At 54.7% G+C, this 13,355-nt stretch overlaps 1 protein-coding gene across 1 annotated transcript in view; it reads left to right on the forward strand.

The window, feature by feature from the left end:
• The window catches only part of SFXN5 (sideroflexin 5), a 130,706-nt gene that overhangs the window by 97,761 nt on the left and 19,590 nt on the right, over nucleotides 1-13,355 (forward strand). The window contains exons 11-12 of the mRNA XM_011945175.1: nucleotides 3,743-3,858; nucleotides 6,803-6,888. Of these exons, the coding sequence (XP_011800565.1) occupies nucleotides 3,743-3,858; nucleotides 6,803-6,888 (202 nt within the window). The remainder of the gene's footprint in view (nucleotides 1-3,742; nucleotides 3,859-6,802; nucleotides 6,889-13,355) is intronic.

The following is a 13,355-nucleotide window of genomic DNA, read 5'->3' on the forward strand; positions in this document are numbered from 1 at the left end:
TACCACCAATTAATTTCCCTGACAGATGGGGTGTGTTACAGGACTAGTGCACTGCATTGATCTGCTTGTCTATTCCTGCCCTAGTTCAGGGGGCAGGCTCCCCTGTGATCTTTTGGAGAACTTTCTTGCACATTTGTCTTTCTGTCTACTGCTCTTTCTTCCTCCCCACACTGCCCCTTTTACACTGGGTGCTTCATTAGCTTTTCACAATCTGCATGATTTTGCATCGCAATGGGTCGGATGTGAGAACATCTGCAGCAGGCAAGAGCAAATTGTCTTCAGGACTTAACACTGAGCTTGCCATCATCAAGAAGCAATGTCTTTCTCTTTCCTTCTCTTTCTCTCTCATTCCTTGACATCTCCCACATTGCTGCTCAAACATCAGTTATGCCTGAGTCTTGAATGGTGTCAATCTGAGTTGAAAATGTGCCAACTTCCTTAACATCATCACTAACAGGCTGCTTAATGAACCTGCTGATACCATCAATAGTAGATCTTGCTGGTGTGTTGGAGAGGAGACCCGTGCCCCAGGGTTGTGCGTGCTCTCGTTCTCTCTCTGTCTCTGTTTTTTCTTTTTCTTTTTCTCTGTCTCTCTGTCTCTCTCTGTATCATTTGCTTAGGCTCTCAGTGTCCGTGTCACAGGAGCTGGACTTGCCAGGAGTGGGATGGGAAGGATCAGGGACAGTTTGAAAAGGATATGGCAGAATTGAAAGTTTGGGATGAGCTCATGGAAATGAAATCACTATAACAGGCTAGCATTCCCATTGCTCGAGGGCATGGATGGCTGGTAGCCTGTGCATACGGTAGGTGCTCAATAAAGGCCAACCAATGCACACAGTCAACAGAAGAGATTGTAGGTCATGTGCCATCTATGTAGGCTGTAAGAACTGCCTGTTTCAAGGGAGGAGCCTGGGGGAGTACCATCATTCTGAGATGACTTTTAGGGTTTTCTCTGTCTTATTTCCATCCAGGTAGCTTCAGAAATGTCCTGGAGGGGCTGAATGAGGGAAAGGAGGCTGGGTTTTCACTTCCTTTCATGCTTCATCTTTCATCTCAGTGGTTTTGTGTTTGAACCAAAGCTGTCCTGCTCACCCCATGTTTAATGTTTGGAGATTACAAGGAGGGAGTGAGATGCCATCGTGAGTCAAGGCTGGTCCACCACCACCTCCAGATCCACACTGTCTCTTCTCTTTGTCTCCCCTGTGCATACACACACAAAATCGGGGCTAGAGATGTTTCAGCTGTCCCCAGCTTTCCCTGACTTGGCATGGGCGCAGGTGCAGAGGCTAGCATTTTGTGTGAGCTCAGCCAGCACCCAGAAATCCTGTGGAGACCTTAAATTCTGCCCCTCCTTTTATGCCTGGAGAAGCCGAGGTGGGGTTGGGGTGGCAATGGCTCAAGTCCCCAGAGTGAGCTGGTAGGATGCTCATCTCCTGGACCACATTCCTGTATCTTTGCCTTTCTGGGAGTGGCGGTGGTGGTGGTATGGTGGACAGCTTCCTCAGAGGGCTGGGATTGATGCCTTTCAGGGCAGAAAACCCCACTATCCTCTCAACGGTTTTCTCAGCTCTCCTGGGAACCGAGAACCTGGCAGCCCCAAGGGCATGGGGGATGCATAGCCTCCCTAAGGCCACTAGAGGGCGTATCACTAACACAGAGGCCAGGTGGCTGCTTCCCAAGGCTACCCTGGGGGACCCTTCTGGGCCCTGAGCCCTGGGCGCCTGGGGCTGAGCGGGGAGAGAGATGGAGTCAGAATTGGAACCCAAGCCCGATGGCCCCAAACCCAGGCTCCCAACCCCTCCTGGTCATGCCTGCTAACCAGATCTCCTTTACCTCGGATTCAGCTTCCTAATTCTGTCTGTTGCTGCCTATGGTGAAAACGAGGATTTCTGAATGTCAGCAATGTTGACATATTTGGGGGCCAGATGATCCTTTGGTGAGGGGACTGTCCTGTGCCTTGCGGGATGTTTAGCAGCACCCCTGACCTCTGTCCACTCAGATGCCTGCAGCAACCCCCGACCCCTAGATCGCAGTCACTGAAAATGCCCCCAGACATGGCCAAATGCCCCACAAAACCACCCCTGGCAGAGAGCGGCTCTTTAGGGCAGGTGAGCATGCCTGTTGTGGGGCAGGAGAGCCCGGGACGCAGAGGGACTGCCCATGGTTCCCACTGCGCTGAGCGTCGGTGGTAGCAGAAGAGATACTCGAAGATGGCGTGTGTGCTCTAAATACATTTTAGAACTGTATTTGGCCTCCTGCTTTTCTTCTCCAAAGACTGCAGAGCCTCTCGGTCTTCCCCTGTTTATTCCACCTCCCATTTTAACGAAACAGGCGACTGAGGCCCCCGGGGTCTCAAGCCACACCTCACCCACAGAACCCTGTACCCCAGCTGTGAGCACCCTGGACCGCTTGTTGGCTCAGGCCCCAGGAGCATCTGTGGTCTCCCTCCCACTCCGCCTGCCCACTAGGCCCCGCCACCCTCCAGCTCCCCAAACCCTGGTGCCCCCCCCACTGGAGGGAGGGGGAAGCAGCAGGTGTTGATGCTAATCAGCGTTCACAGCCCAGAACTGCAGTCGCTCCCAGGCTCACACACTCCCCAAAATTAAACACTCATTATACAAAATTAATTGACATTAATTAGCAAAAATTAAAACTTTAAACACAGCAAGGCGCTTTGGGGGGAGGAGTGAAGCAGGCAGACTCCGCATTTGTCACCCCCCACTCCCCACCTGCCCATCCCTCCCAGGTCCCCCTACTTCCATCCTGAAGCAGGGCTGGGAGAGTTCAGGCGGGGTCAACACCCACACTGCACCGGGCCACGGGGCCTGGCCCAGTCGTGCGAGCCCCAGACTGGGGGAGCAGAAAGAGGATCCCTGAGCTAGTCTGGTGGCCCCAGACTTCACCAACCAGTGATTCACTAAGGAGCCGGGAACCCTCCACTCAGCCCAGGTCCCCAAGATCTCAGATGGTGGAGGGGCCTAGCCAAAGGCAGGAACTCAACCATAGGAAGCAAGAATGGAGAAGGTCTGCCTTTAACTCAGCCCGCCGCTCCCACCCCAACCCTCCTGCCCCAACCCTCCTGCCCCGCTACGTATTCAGAGGCAGAGGCACTGTAGCCTTTCTGCTCTGTCCCACTCTGCGGTGTGACCTCAGATAAGTCACTCTTCTCTGAGCCTCAGTGTTCCATCCATATGATGAGGGGGTGGTGCTGGGTGAACACTGAGGTTTCTGCCTCTCTGGCACCTGCTGTCAGGGAGACAAATTTCTGAGAACTTGATTCACTCAGAGACCGGAGGGGCTGGATATGAGATGGGCAGTTCAAGAGGATGGGGCAGCCCAAGGGCCCCAGTGATGGTGGAACATCAGGCCTCTTGGGGTCAGGGGGGATGCGACTTCAGGCCAGAGAGCCCTCCCAGATGGACACCCACTTTGCCTGCCTAGACGGCCTGCCCTGGAGGGGAGGAAAGCAACCCCTCGGTAAGTGGCTGCTTTCTGAGGCAGAATGGGTATCCTCCCTAATACCTGTTCTTTTCTACTTTTGCTTACCAGGTTCCCAAGGTCCCCCAGATCCCTCACCAGGCTGATAGGCAGGTGGACAACAGAACCACCCCTTCCCCAACCTTTGCCCATGCATTTGAACACAGAACCCCATGGCTTGGGTAGGGAGGAGCGCAGTGACCTCCCTCCAGGTGGAATGCCATCTTCCTCCTCATCCTGCTCTCTGCATCCCCTCTCTCTGCAGCCAGTGCCAATATCTGCAACGTGGTCCTGATGCGGTATGGGGAGCTGGAGGAAGGGATTGATGTCCTGGACAGCGATGGCAACCTCGTGGGCTCCTCCAAGATCGCAGCCAGACACGTGGGTCTGGGGGCTTGCAGGGTTGGGGAGGCCAGCAACAGGGAGGGGAGTGGTTTTCCCTTAGCGTGTGTCTTCCACAGGCTTCTATCCGGAGTACCCTTGTTTTGGCCTCTCGATGTCTCCTTCTCACCCTGCCACCACCTCCAATCTGCATGAGTCCAGGCCTCTGGCCTCCTGCCTGTTCCCCTGGACATGCCCTCGCTGCCGTGAAAAGTCCCTGTCTCTTGTTGCAGCCCCTCAGGACCCAGCTTCTAGCTTGTCTCACCCAGAGGAGGTGTTAATTGGTGAGGGCAGAGGAGGCTCCCTCAGAGCTCTCTTCCCCCTCCCTCTGCCCAGGGCCCTGCCTCCCAGGCCTTCACATCCTCTTGAGTAAGCCAAGGAAGCTTGGGAGGCCAGTGGTTTGTGGTTCTGGGTTAATAGGCACTTCTGCAGGTGAGAGCTCACCTGGGAGTGAGTGCCGTGCGTGAGGTCGAGGGATTTGAGGCTTACAGAGGTTTGGAGGATATTTTGTTACAAGACCTTCTTTCATCCCTGGTTTCATAGGCTCAGCCACTCTAGCAATTGCAGTTTAAAACATGAAAACATGGGCTGGTCACGGTAGCTCACATCTGTAATTCTAGCACTTTGGGAGGCCAAAGTGGGTGGATCGCCTGAGGTCAGGAGTTCGAGACCACCCTGGCCAACATGGCAAAACCCTGTCTCTGCTAAAAATGCAAAAATTAGCCAGGCATGGTGGCGGGCACCTATAATCCCAGCTACTCAGGAGGCATAGGCAGGAGAATTGCTTGAACCCAGAGGGTAGAAGTTGCAGCCGAGATCGCGCCACTGCATTCCAGCCTGGGTAAAAGAGTGAAACTCCATCTCAAAGAAAAAAAAAAAAAAAAACGCAGTCCACATGTACATCTCCCTCTGCTTTCCCGGCCTTTGTCCTGATGGTGGTTAGTGGCTTCTCTTGCTGCCCCCTGGGCTCTGGCTTCTGTGCTGGGCGTGGGGCAAGGTGGGTGCTGGGGAGAAGCCATGAGGTAGTCGAGCATGCATCCCTGCTCCAGCCACTGTCCTCCTCAGCTCCCACGAGGGCCCCCAAGCCTTACCCCAGTCATGTGGTCTTCTCGATCAGACTTTGGTCTAGGAAGAGCTCTCTCCAAGTCAGTGCCCCCCAAGGTTTTTAGGGCAAGGGGTTGGGGGTGTCATGCCTACATTGCATCCTCTGCTCCCTGCACTGGCACTGGACCCTCCTGTCATTCCCATACCTGTTCCGGAGACTGGAGGGGCCTCTCCCAGGCCTTCCTGAGGCTGGCCATGAAGAGTCCAGGTTCCATGGGAGAAATGTTCAGCCCTGAGCCCATCATGAGAGTGGATTTAGCCTCAGTTTCCCACCTGTCCCCGACCTCCTATCCCAGCCCTGTTCTTTTTCCCCAACCCCCCTGAGGGAGGACAGCCATGATAACTCCTCAGTGTTGCACAGCAAGGAAACCCAAGCGGCCTGAGCTCCCTTCAGCCTGGCTTGCTTAGTTCTTTGCTCTCTGGGGAAGGACTCCAGGCATCTGTGGGCTGTGAGCCGTTCCTGGAGCCTCTTCTGAGGACCGGAGCTTGTAGGGCTAAAGGAACTCACCACAGTGGCTGTCGGAGCTCAGAATTGCCACCGAGCTGTGCTGTGGCCAGGGACACCCCCACCCCAGGAATCCCTTGGGAGCCCCTGGAGCAAGGCCCCAGGCAGATCCTCAGGGAAACCCTGCAGATGCCCTACTGAAGCATACCTCCCTTACAGAACCAACCTCTTGTCACTGAGAAAGACTCATCCAGAGCCAAGAGACACAAGATCTTGCAAATCTTTGTCTTTAAGAGATTTAAAAAAAAGAAAACAGAAAACAAAAAGTAGGCTGGGTGCGGTGTCTCACACCTGTAATCCCAGCATTTTGGAGGCTGGGGTGGGCGGATCACCTGAGGTCAGGAGTTTGAGACTAGCCTGGCCAACATGGCGAAACCCCATCTCTACTAAAAAATGCAAAAATTAACTGGGTGTGGTGGAGTACACCTGTAATCCCAGCTACTCAGGAGGCTAAGGCTGGAGAATTGCTTGAACCCAGGAGGTGGAGGTTGCAGTGAGCTGGGATCACGCCACTGCACTCCAGCCTGGGCAACAGAGCAAGACCCTGTCTCAAAAACAAACAAACAAAAAACACCAACAACAAAAACAGTAAATTCCAGAAGCTCAGTCCTCCTTTGGCTCCATGAGCCCTACTGGCTCAACAGGCTCCAGCTGTGTGTGCCGGCCTTGCTTTTAGAGCTGCTCCCCAGCCACTATGCACACTGAGTATGTGAGGCTGTGCTCACCATCCCCAGGGTACTCGACCACCTCCCTGAGCACTGCCCTTTCCTGGGGCTGCCTGGGTGTTCCCCACATGTGGCAGGTGGTGGGAATCTGCTCTTCTCACATGTGTGTGGTAAGAAGAACGGTGGAAGCCAGGCATGGTGGCTCACGCCTGTAATCTCAGTACTTCGGGATGCTGAGGCAGGCAGATCACCTGAGGTCAGGAGTTTGAGACCAGCCTGGCCAACAAGGCGAAACCCCATCCTTTCCCTACTAAAAATACAAAAATTAGCCAGGCTTGGTAGTGTGCACCTGTAATCCCAGCTACTCAGGATGCTGAGACAGGAGAATCACTTGAACTTGGAAGCGGAGGTTGAAGTGAGCTGAGTTCACACCACTGCACTCCAGCCTGGGAGACGGAGCAAGGCTCTGTCTAAAAAAAAGAAAGAAAGAAAGAAAAAAGGAGACCAGTGTTTTTTGTTGTGTGGAATGCAGCTTCCTGAGCAATCCCATGAATAATGCCATTCAGACACACGTGTGTTGTGGTGGCACACACCTAGGGCTCCGGGTGGGTGTGCTGTCCCGTCCCCGGCCGTCAGGCCCCTCTCACCACAGCCTCTGCCTGCCCCTCAGGCCCTGCTGGAGACGGCGCTGACGCGAGTGGTCCTGCCCATGCCCATCCTGGTGCTACCCCCGATCGTCATGTCCATGCTGGAGAAGTGAGTTGGGGCAGCCAGCATGGAGAGGCCACTGTGGGGGAGGAGGAGGAGAAGGAGGGGGAACCGGCTGGCCCAGGCAAGGGATGAGGGGGCGGCAGGAAGCCTGCCCCAGTTTGTGTAGAGGGTGGAAGGTGTCTTGCTCAGTCTTGGACTCTCCAGGTAGTGCCACGGAATCACTCTGTGAGAATTCTTGGACTTTCACTATGCAGGACCCTGGGCTAGGTGCTGCAAGGGATACCAGGATGACAGCGCTGGCCCTCCTCTGAGGAGCTGGCAGTTCTGGGGTATGTGCGTGTGTGCACATATGCTCACATGCTCTCAGTGAATAGTGCAGGACCATTTGTGAAGGCAGAGTCTGAGGATTCAGGTAGGAAGACTGGATTCGGGTAGGCATCTGCTGTGGGGCAAATCACCACCTTACTGAGCCTCAGTTTCTCTGCTTGTAAAATACAAATAGTAATAGCCTCCTGCCTCCCTCAGAGGGCTGTTCTAAGCACTCATATCTGTCATGACTGTAAAGAAATGAGGGAGCATGATAACAGTAGTGGAGTGATTCTATTAATGAATGAGTGCGAAACTGAAGGGGCGGACTGAAAGGCTGCCTGGAGAGGGCAGACCCTGGGAGAAGGCAAGGGGCAGGGGAGGGTCCCCTAGGTGGAGGGAGCCTGGAGGTACAGACCCGTGGCTTGTCAGTTGACAGCGAGGAGACCCTACCCCATGGGGACACCTCAAGACAGCAGCTGGAATTGGGGGCGTGTGGTGTAAGGACGGGGATGGGGGTACTCCATCTGGGGTTCTGGGGCAAAGGATTCTTCCCTGTTTGGGGACTTTCTTACTCCCACAGTATGAATTATAATAACAAGTGACATTTATTAAGCACTTGTATATCCCAGTCCTCTCTCAGTCAGGTTTCTGCCCAAATGCCACCTCCTCAAAGAGGCCCTCCCTGACCACCCCATCAGAAGTCACCATTTCTCATTATTTCCTTTCCCTTGAGTCCTTTATTTTTCTTACAGCCCTTATCCATATCTGAGATTGTTCCTCTAGTTGTGCATTTTCTGTTTGCTCTACTAGAATGTCATCTCCATGAGGCATGTCCATCTTTTTGTTCACTGCCCTGCCCAGCATCTAGCACAGTTCCTGCCACAGAGTAGATGCTCAGTAAGTGTTTGTTGAAAGGATGAATGAGTGAGTGAATGAATTCTCTCATTTCCCTTCAGGACAGCACAATAAGGTAAGTATAATATCCTCATTCTACAGCTGAGGAGAGGAAGGCAAAGACAGGCTATATCATCCACTTACGGTCATGTACTAGGAAATAGCAGAGCCGGTGGTGGCTTAGGAGTGCAGCTGCAAATCTTAGTCTCTTCAAACCACACTGGCTGCCTCTTATGTCTTAACCCACAATCCTGTGTTTGAGCCCTGCCCTGTGTGGAAATGGGAAGAGTAGATTTGGGGTCTGATCTCAGGAAGCCTGTGTGTTTGTAAGGGTGATGGGCAAGACCTGTTACCCAGGTCAGCTGCAGGTGAGAGCAGGCAGTGTGTGAACTTGGCCAAGGTGACCTTGAGAAGAGGGAGCACCATGGGCCCGGCAGCAAGGAGGGCTGGTCCCCAGAAAGGGGCTGTGGCCAACCCAGAGAGCAGGATAGAATTTTTGTGGAAGGGCGGGCTTTCTGGGCAGGGTGTAGGCCTGTGGTATGGACACTGAGGTGTCCAGCCTGGCCAAAGTGAAGTGTGCTCATGGGGCCAGCGGAGGAGGGGTCCTGTGTGCCCAGCTGAGATGATCCCTCTCTCACCCTAGAAGAGGGCGGAGGCTCTGAGGGTACCTGAGCATAGGCATGGTAGGTGAGCGCTGGGATTAAGAAAATTCGTGTGGTATGAAAGTTCGCAACAGACAAAAATAAACAGGGCAGCTCTTTCGTGCCCCTGACTCTCGTATATATAGCCCCTTCGTGAGCTGAGGTTGCCCCTGAATACCAGTGACTGCAAGTACATACAGGGAGCCAGCAGGGCAGGTGAGGAAGGTGGTTCTTCTGTCCTTGAGACTACTGAGTCCTGAACCTTGGAATTCTGAAGCAGGTTCAGTGAGCAGCGCTTACTCTGTTACTTGCACCACAAGTCCAGTGAGGTAGAACGCTTGCACGAGTCAAGCGAAGCAACTTTATTACTCACAGATAGGCCTCGGGGACAATGGACGCCTACCACTCAAGGCAAGCTGGTGCTCCACGGCTCGAGAAAGCTGCCCAGGGAGGATGGAGTCCCCTCCACCTGTGTACCACATCACACTGCAACTGAGGGAGCCTGGGAGCACTCCACCCTGGGCTTTCCACCCTGGGGACATCAGCTTGCTGTGCTAAAGTGTTGCAGGACATCCTGTTCCAGAAGAGGTGGGAACATGAGCCCAGGCTGTCCCAGACAAGCCCTCCTTATCTCAAGATGTTGCATTCCCAACACATCCTACAGCTATCCTGAGAACTACAAGAAGGCGGGGGTGGGGTGTGAAGCTGGGTCAGCCATGCTCATCCAGGGACCTGTCCTGCAAGAATTTGGGGGAAAACATGCTCTGCGATGCCTTCCCAGTTGGCAGAGATGTTTGCAGAAAGTGGAATGATGGTTAGTGTCCCACTAACTTGGGGGCTTAAACTTGGCTTTGGGAGTCATGGTGAAACAGGAAGAGTTCCCTTGTCCCCCTCAAAGGGAGTGTGATGGGGGTGTGGCTCACTTCTTCAGGGCCCTGCTGCTCAAACCTCTAAGGGAGCATACAGACGATGGGGAGGCTGTGGGGCTCTGACCCCACCGCAGTGTCTAGGGGTGAATGTTTACAGCTGAAGCCCCAGTATCGCGAGGACAGAGGGCTTTCTGTATCCCGGGGTTTCTTGCCTTGGTGTACTGAAAGAATTGGGTCACACGTGGGCTTGGAGATTGAGTGCAAGGTTTCATTGAGTGGAAGTAGCTCTCAGCAGACTGGGGAGCCAGAAGGGAGATTGGTTTTCCCCTGGAGTCGGGCTGCTTGGTGGCCCAGGCTGTCCTCTGACTGCCCCAGCCAAACTCCACGTCGTTCTGCCAGTTGGTGGCCTGCCAGCATCTGTCCGTGTGCTCTTCTGCCAGCGTGCTCCCCTCGATGTCTTGCTGTCCAGCCGCTTGTGTGTTCCTCTGCTGATGTGCTCCTCTGGACATCCAGCTTTAGGCACAGGATCAGGGGGTGTGGCAGGCCAGGGTGGTCTTGGGAAATGCAACATTTGGGCAGGAAAACAAAAATGCCTGTCCTCAGTTAGGTCCGTGGGCACAGGCCTGGGGGTGGAGCCCTAGCCAGAGACCACGCCCTTCCCTTCCCTCCTTCCGTATCCATGGGAAGTGGGGTGATTATTCTGGGTCTGAACCTGCCCAGCCTGGGACCTCCCTAGTGTCTGGGGTGCCACATACTCTCACATTTCAGCCTCCAAAGGAGCCCCTCTGATAAGGTGATAAGAGGTCAGAGTTTGGTGCTCCTGGCAGCCTCATGTTTCATTGATCCTTTCCTGGAGTTCCTTGGAGGGTCCCTGGGGAAAACAAAAGTTCAGCCCAGGGTCCTCCAAGAAGATGAAGATGAATTAAGACCCAGTTTGTGACCTTGGAGGCTTGCCAATCTCACATGTACTCTGGAAGTGCAGGGACTGTGTGATAGGAGAGGCAGAGCAATGTAGCAGAGTGAACTGAGGCTCTGGTAGGAAAATAAAATCTAGATTCCTGCTCCACCTCTTTCTGCCAGTCTGATGTGGTTGTGGAGCCTCCCTCAGCCTCAGTTTCCCACCTGGAAAATGAGGACACTGCCCCTTCATCACCTTGTTTGTTGGGGCTTTGCATTTTGCACCATCCAGCAGCTCTTCGGCTCTTTGCAGGGTCCCTGCCATGCACCCTGCCTTTGGGTGCAGGGGCACTAGTGCAGGGCTTCCGCTGAGGAGGCTGAAGAGGAAGGCAGCCCCCACCCTTGGGGAGCCCCTGTTGGGTGAGGGAGTCAGGACAGCCAAAGAAAAAAGACAAAAGAACACTTATAAAGCAGCCTATGTGCAAATTAATGGAGTGCAAACTAAAACTGTGCTCCAAGTGCTGAAGGAATGCACAGCAATGGGGGGACAAGCTGTTGTGTGGCGGCCGTGGCTGGGACCTGCCTTGCTTTGCCTCTGGCCTCAGTTGATACTCTGGGAGCCAAGGTCCCTGGGCTTCCTGCTAGGAAGAGAAAGGTGGGAGCTCAGCGTGCTCAGTTGGCCTTGACTCTGAGACGGAAAGGTAAAGAATCTCAAGTCAGAAGCAGAGGAGCTTCCATCCCCAGCCCAGAGCACTGGGCTGCCCCTGGGGGGTGCAGTACACTGGGTGCCATCCCTCCCTCTCCACCACCCTCCAGCTCCCCTGAGCGCTCCAGGGGTTCACACTTGATACCCTTCCTGCAGCACCAACCATGCTGAGGAGGAAGCAAGGCCCAGGGCTGGGATCGCAGGTTCCTGTGCTGGATCAGGAGGGCTCTAGCTGGCTCAGCCCCAGCCCAGCCTCCCTGGCACTGGAATGAAGGGCCAGCAGAGGCACCAGGCTGGGTCTGAGTTGGCTCCGGGTCCAGGCCACAGCCCTGAGTCTGCTCCCCCAGCTTCCTTTACTCCCTGGGCTCCAGGTCTTTCCTTTCTCCCAGGCATTCGCACATCTCTCCATCTGCATATTTTAACTCTCCCAGCTGCCTTTCCCATCCCTCCTTGCCATTTTCCTCCCCCTCCCCTCCCCGTGGCCTGCTATGTTCGCTCTCTGGCCTGCTCGGGGCTGGGGCTTCTGAGGCTCCTGTTTTAGCCTCAGGCCTACCTCCTTCCTGAGCCCGGAGCCCAGGCCTGGGGCTTCTTGGACCTCTTTCCTACTGAGTACTTCAGCCAGCCACCCTGAGAGAGGAGCCTTGGTCACAGCCCCACAGGAAGAGGGTCTGTCCAGTGTCCCCACCAGCAGGTCCCGAGGACTGAGCCCATGGCCTGCTGTTCACCTGCCAGCGGGGGAGCTTCTCTCTTTTTCTCACCCTTCACTGCTCTCAGGGCTGTGGGCAGGGACCCTCGGGGCTGTGCTTCCAGGGACTCCACACCCTCTAGTCACTGCCACTGGCACAGGAGGGCAGACCCATCCTTCCACAGCCTCCTCCAAGCGGGGGCTCCGGGCCCTGTATGAAGCTTGGAGAATGAGACTTGTGTCCCCCGCTCCTCCTCGTCTTCCTTGAGAAGTTCATCTCAGGGCCCTCTCAGCCTTACTCAGGCTAGCATGGAGTAGCATGGACTAGCATGGAGTAGAGAGAGAGGATGGAGATGCTGGATGGGCATTGGAGGATCAGAGGGGTTTGAGCTTGATTTAGGCACCTTGGTCCTGCTGGTCAATCCTGTGGAAACTCCCCTTTCCAACAGCTTAATTCAGGCCAAATTTAGCAGCTGGACAAACCTTGCGGTCTGGGCCAGTGGGAATGGCTGGAGGACAGGTGGGTTACGAGGATCCTACCTTCCTGCAGGTAACATGAGCAATAATAACAGCAATAATGACACGTAATTTCTGAGCACTTACTGCATGCCAGGCCAGGGCTGACCCCTTTGCTAGCATAGGATTTGCAAGTAATGGCATCTTTATTAATACCTGAGCAGGAACATCCAAGGCCAGGGTTTGTCAGAAGTGTGGTCTGGGATCACCATTTTAGACTCATGGACGGTTGATTAAAATGCACATTTCCAGGTCCAGTGCCCACTGAATGAGGCTTTCATGGTTGTAAGCAGCCCTTGGGCATTTGCATTTTTAACCAGCTGTCCAGCCCATCTGATGCACTTTAACTTTTGAAAACTACTCCCAATTTTGCTGTCTTCTCAGGGCCAGCTGCTGTTGGGATTCTTGTCTCAAGAGGTGAGGGTATATGGGGTTTACTGCCCCCCACATTGGGGCTCTGCCCCTAGGAGGGCCCCTTACCTGCCTGTGGCCATTGTCAGCCCTGCTGGGGGCTGTGGACAAGACCCTGGATTATTTCCACTTCACACCAGGAGCCTGTCACGCAGCGGCTGACAGTTACTGAGGTCAGACTTAGTGCCTGCCCAACACCCGCTGGCAAATAGTCTAGTCATCCCAGGCCTCCCCAGGTGGAATGCTGTGGTCCCCACTGAAGGGCCTACCGTATTAAGCACAACAGGAAGCTCCGATGAACACAGTGCAGGCACGTTGGCCAGCTGATATATCCCCACGCTGTCTGGGGAGCCTGGGCCCTGGAGGAAGTTTTATCATGCCCCCTCCCATGCCCAGGAAACCAGCTCCGAAGCCAGCCATGGGGAGAGGGTGCCAGCTGTGTTGTGTTGGTGATGAAGCTGGCAAAGGGGACCAGCTGGGGTGACAGCACCCTCGGGGAGTCAGGGGTCCAGGCAGCAGCTCTGCCAGCCTTCTGCAGACTTGGCCTTGGATGAGTCACTGCCCCCTCCGTTGCCCTTGGGTTG

The sequence above is a fragment of the Colobus angolensis genome, unplaced genomic scaffold, assembly GCF_000951035.1.
Source record: "Colobus angolensis palliatus isolate OR3802 unplaced genomic scaffold, Cang.pa_1.0 Scaffold24, whole genome shotgun sequence".
NCBI lineage: Eukaryota > Metazoa > Chordata > Mammalia > Primates > Cercopithecidae > Colobus > Colobus angolensis.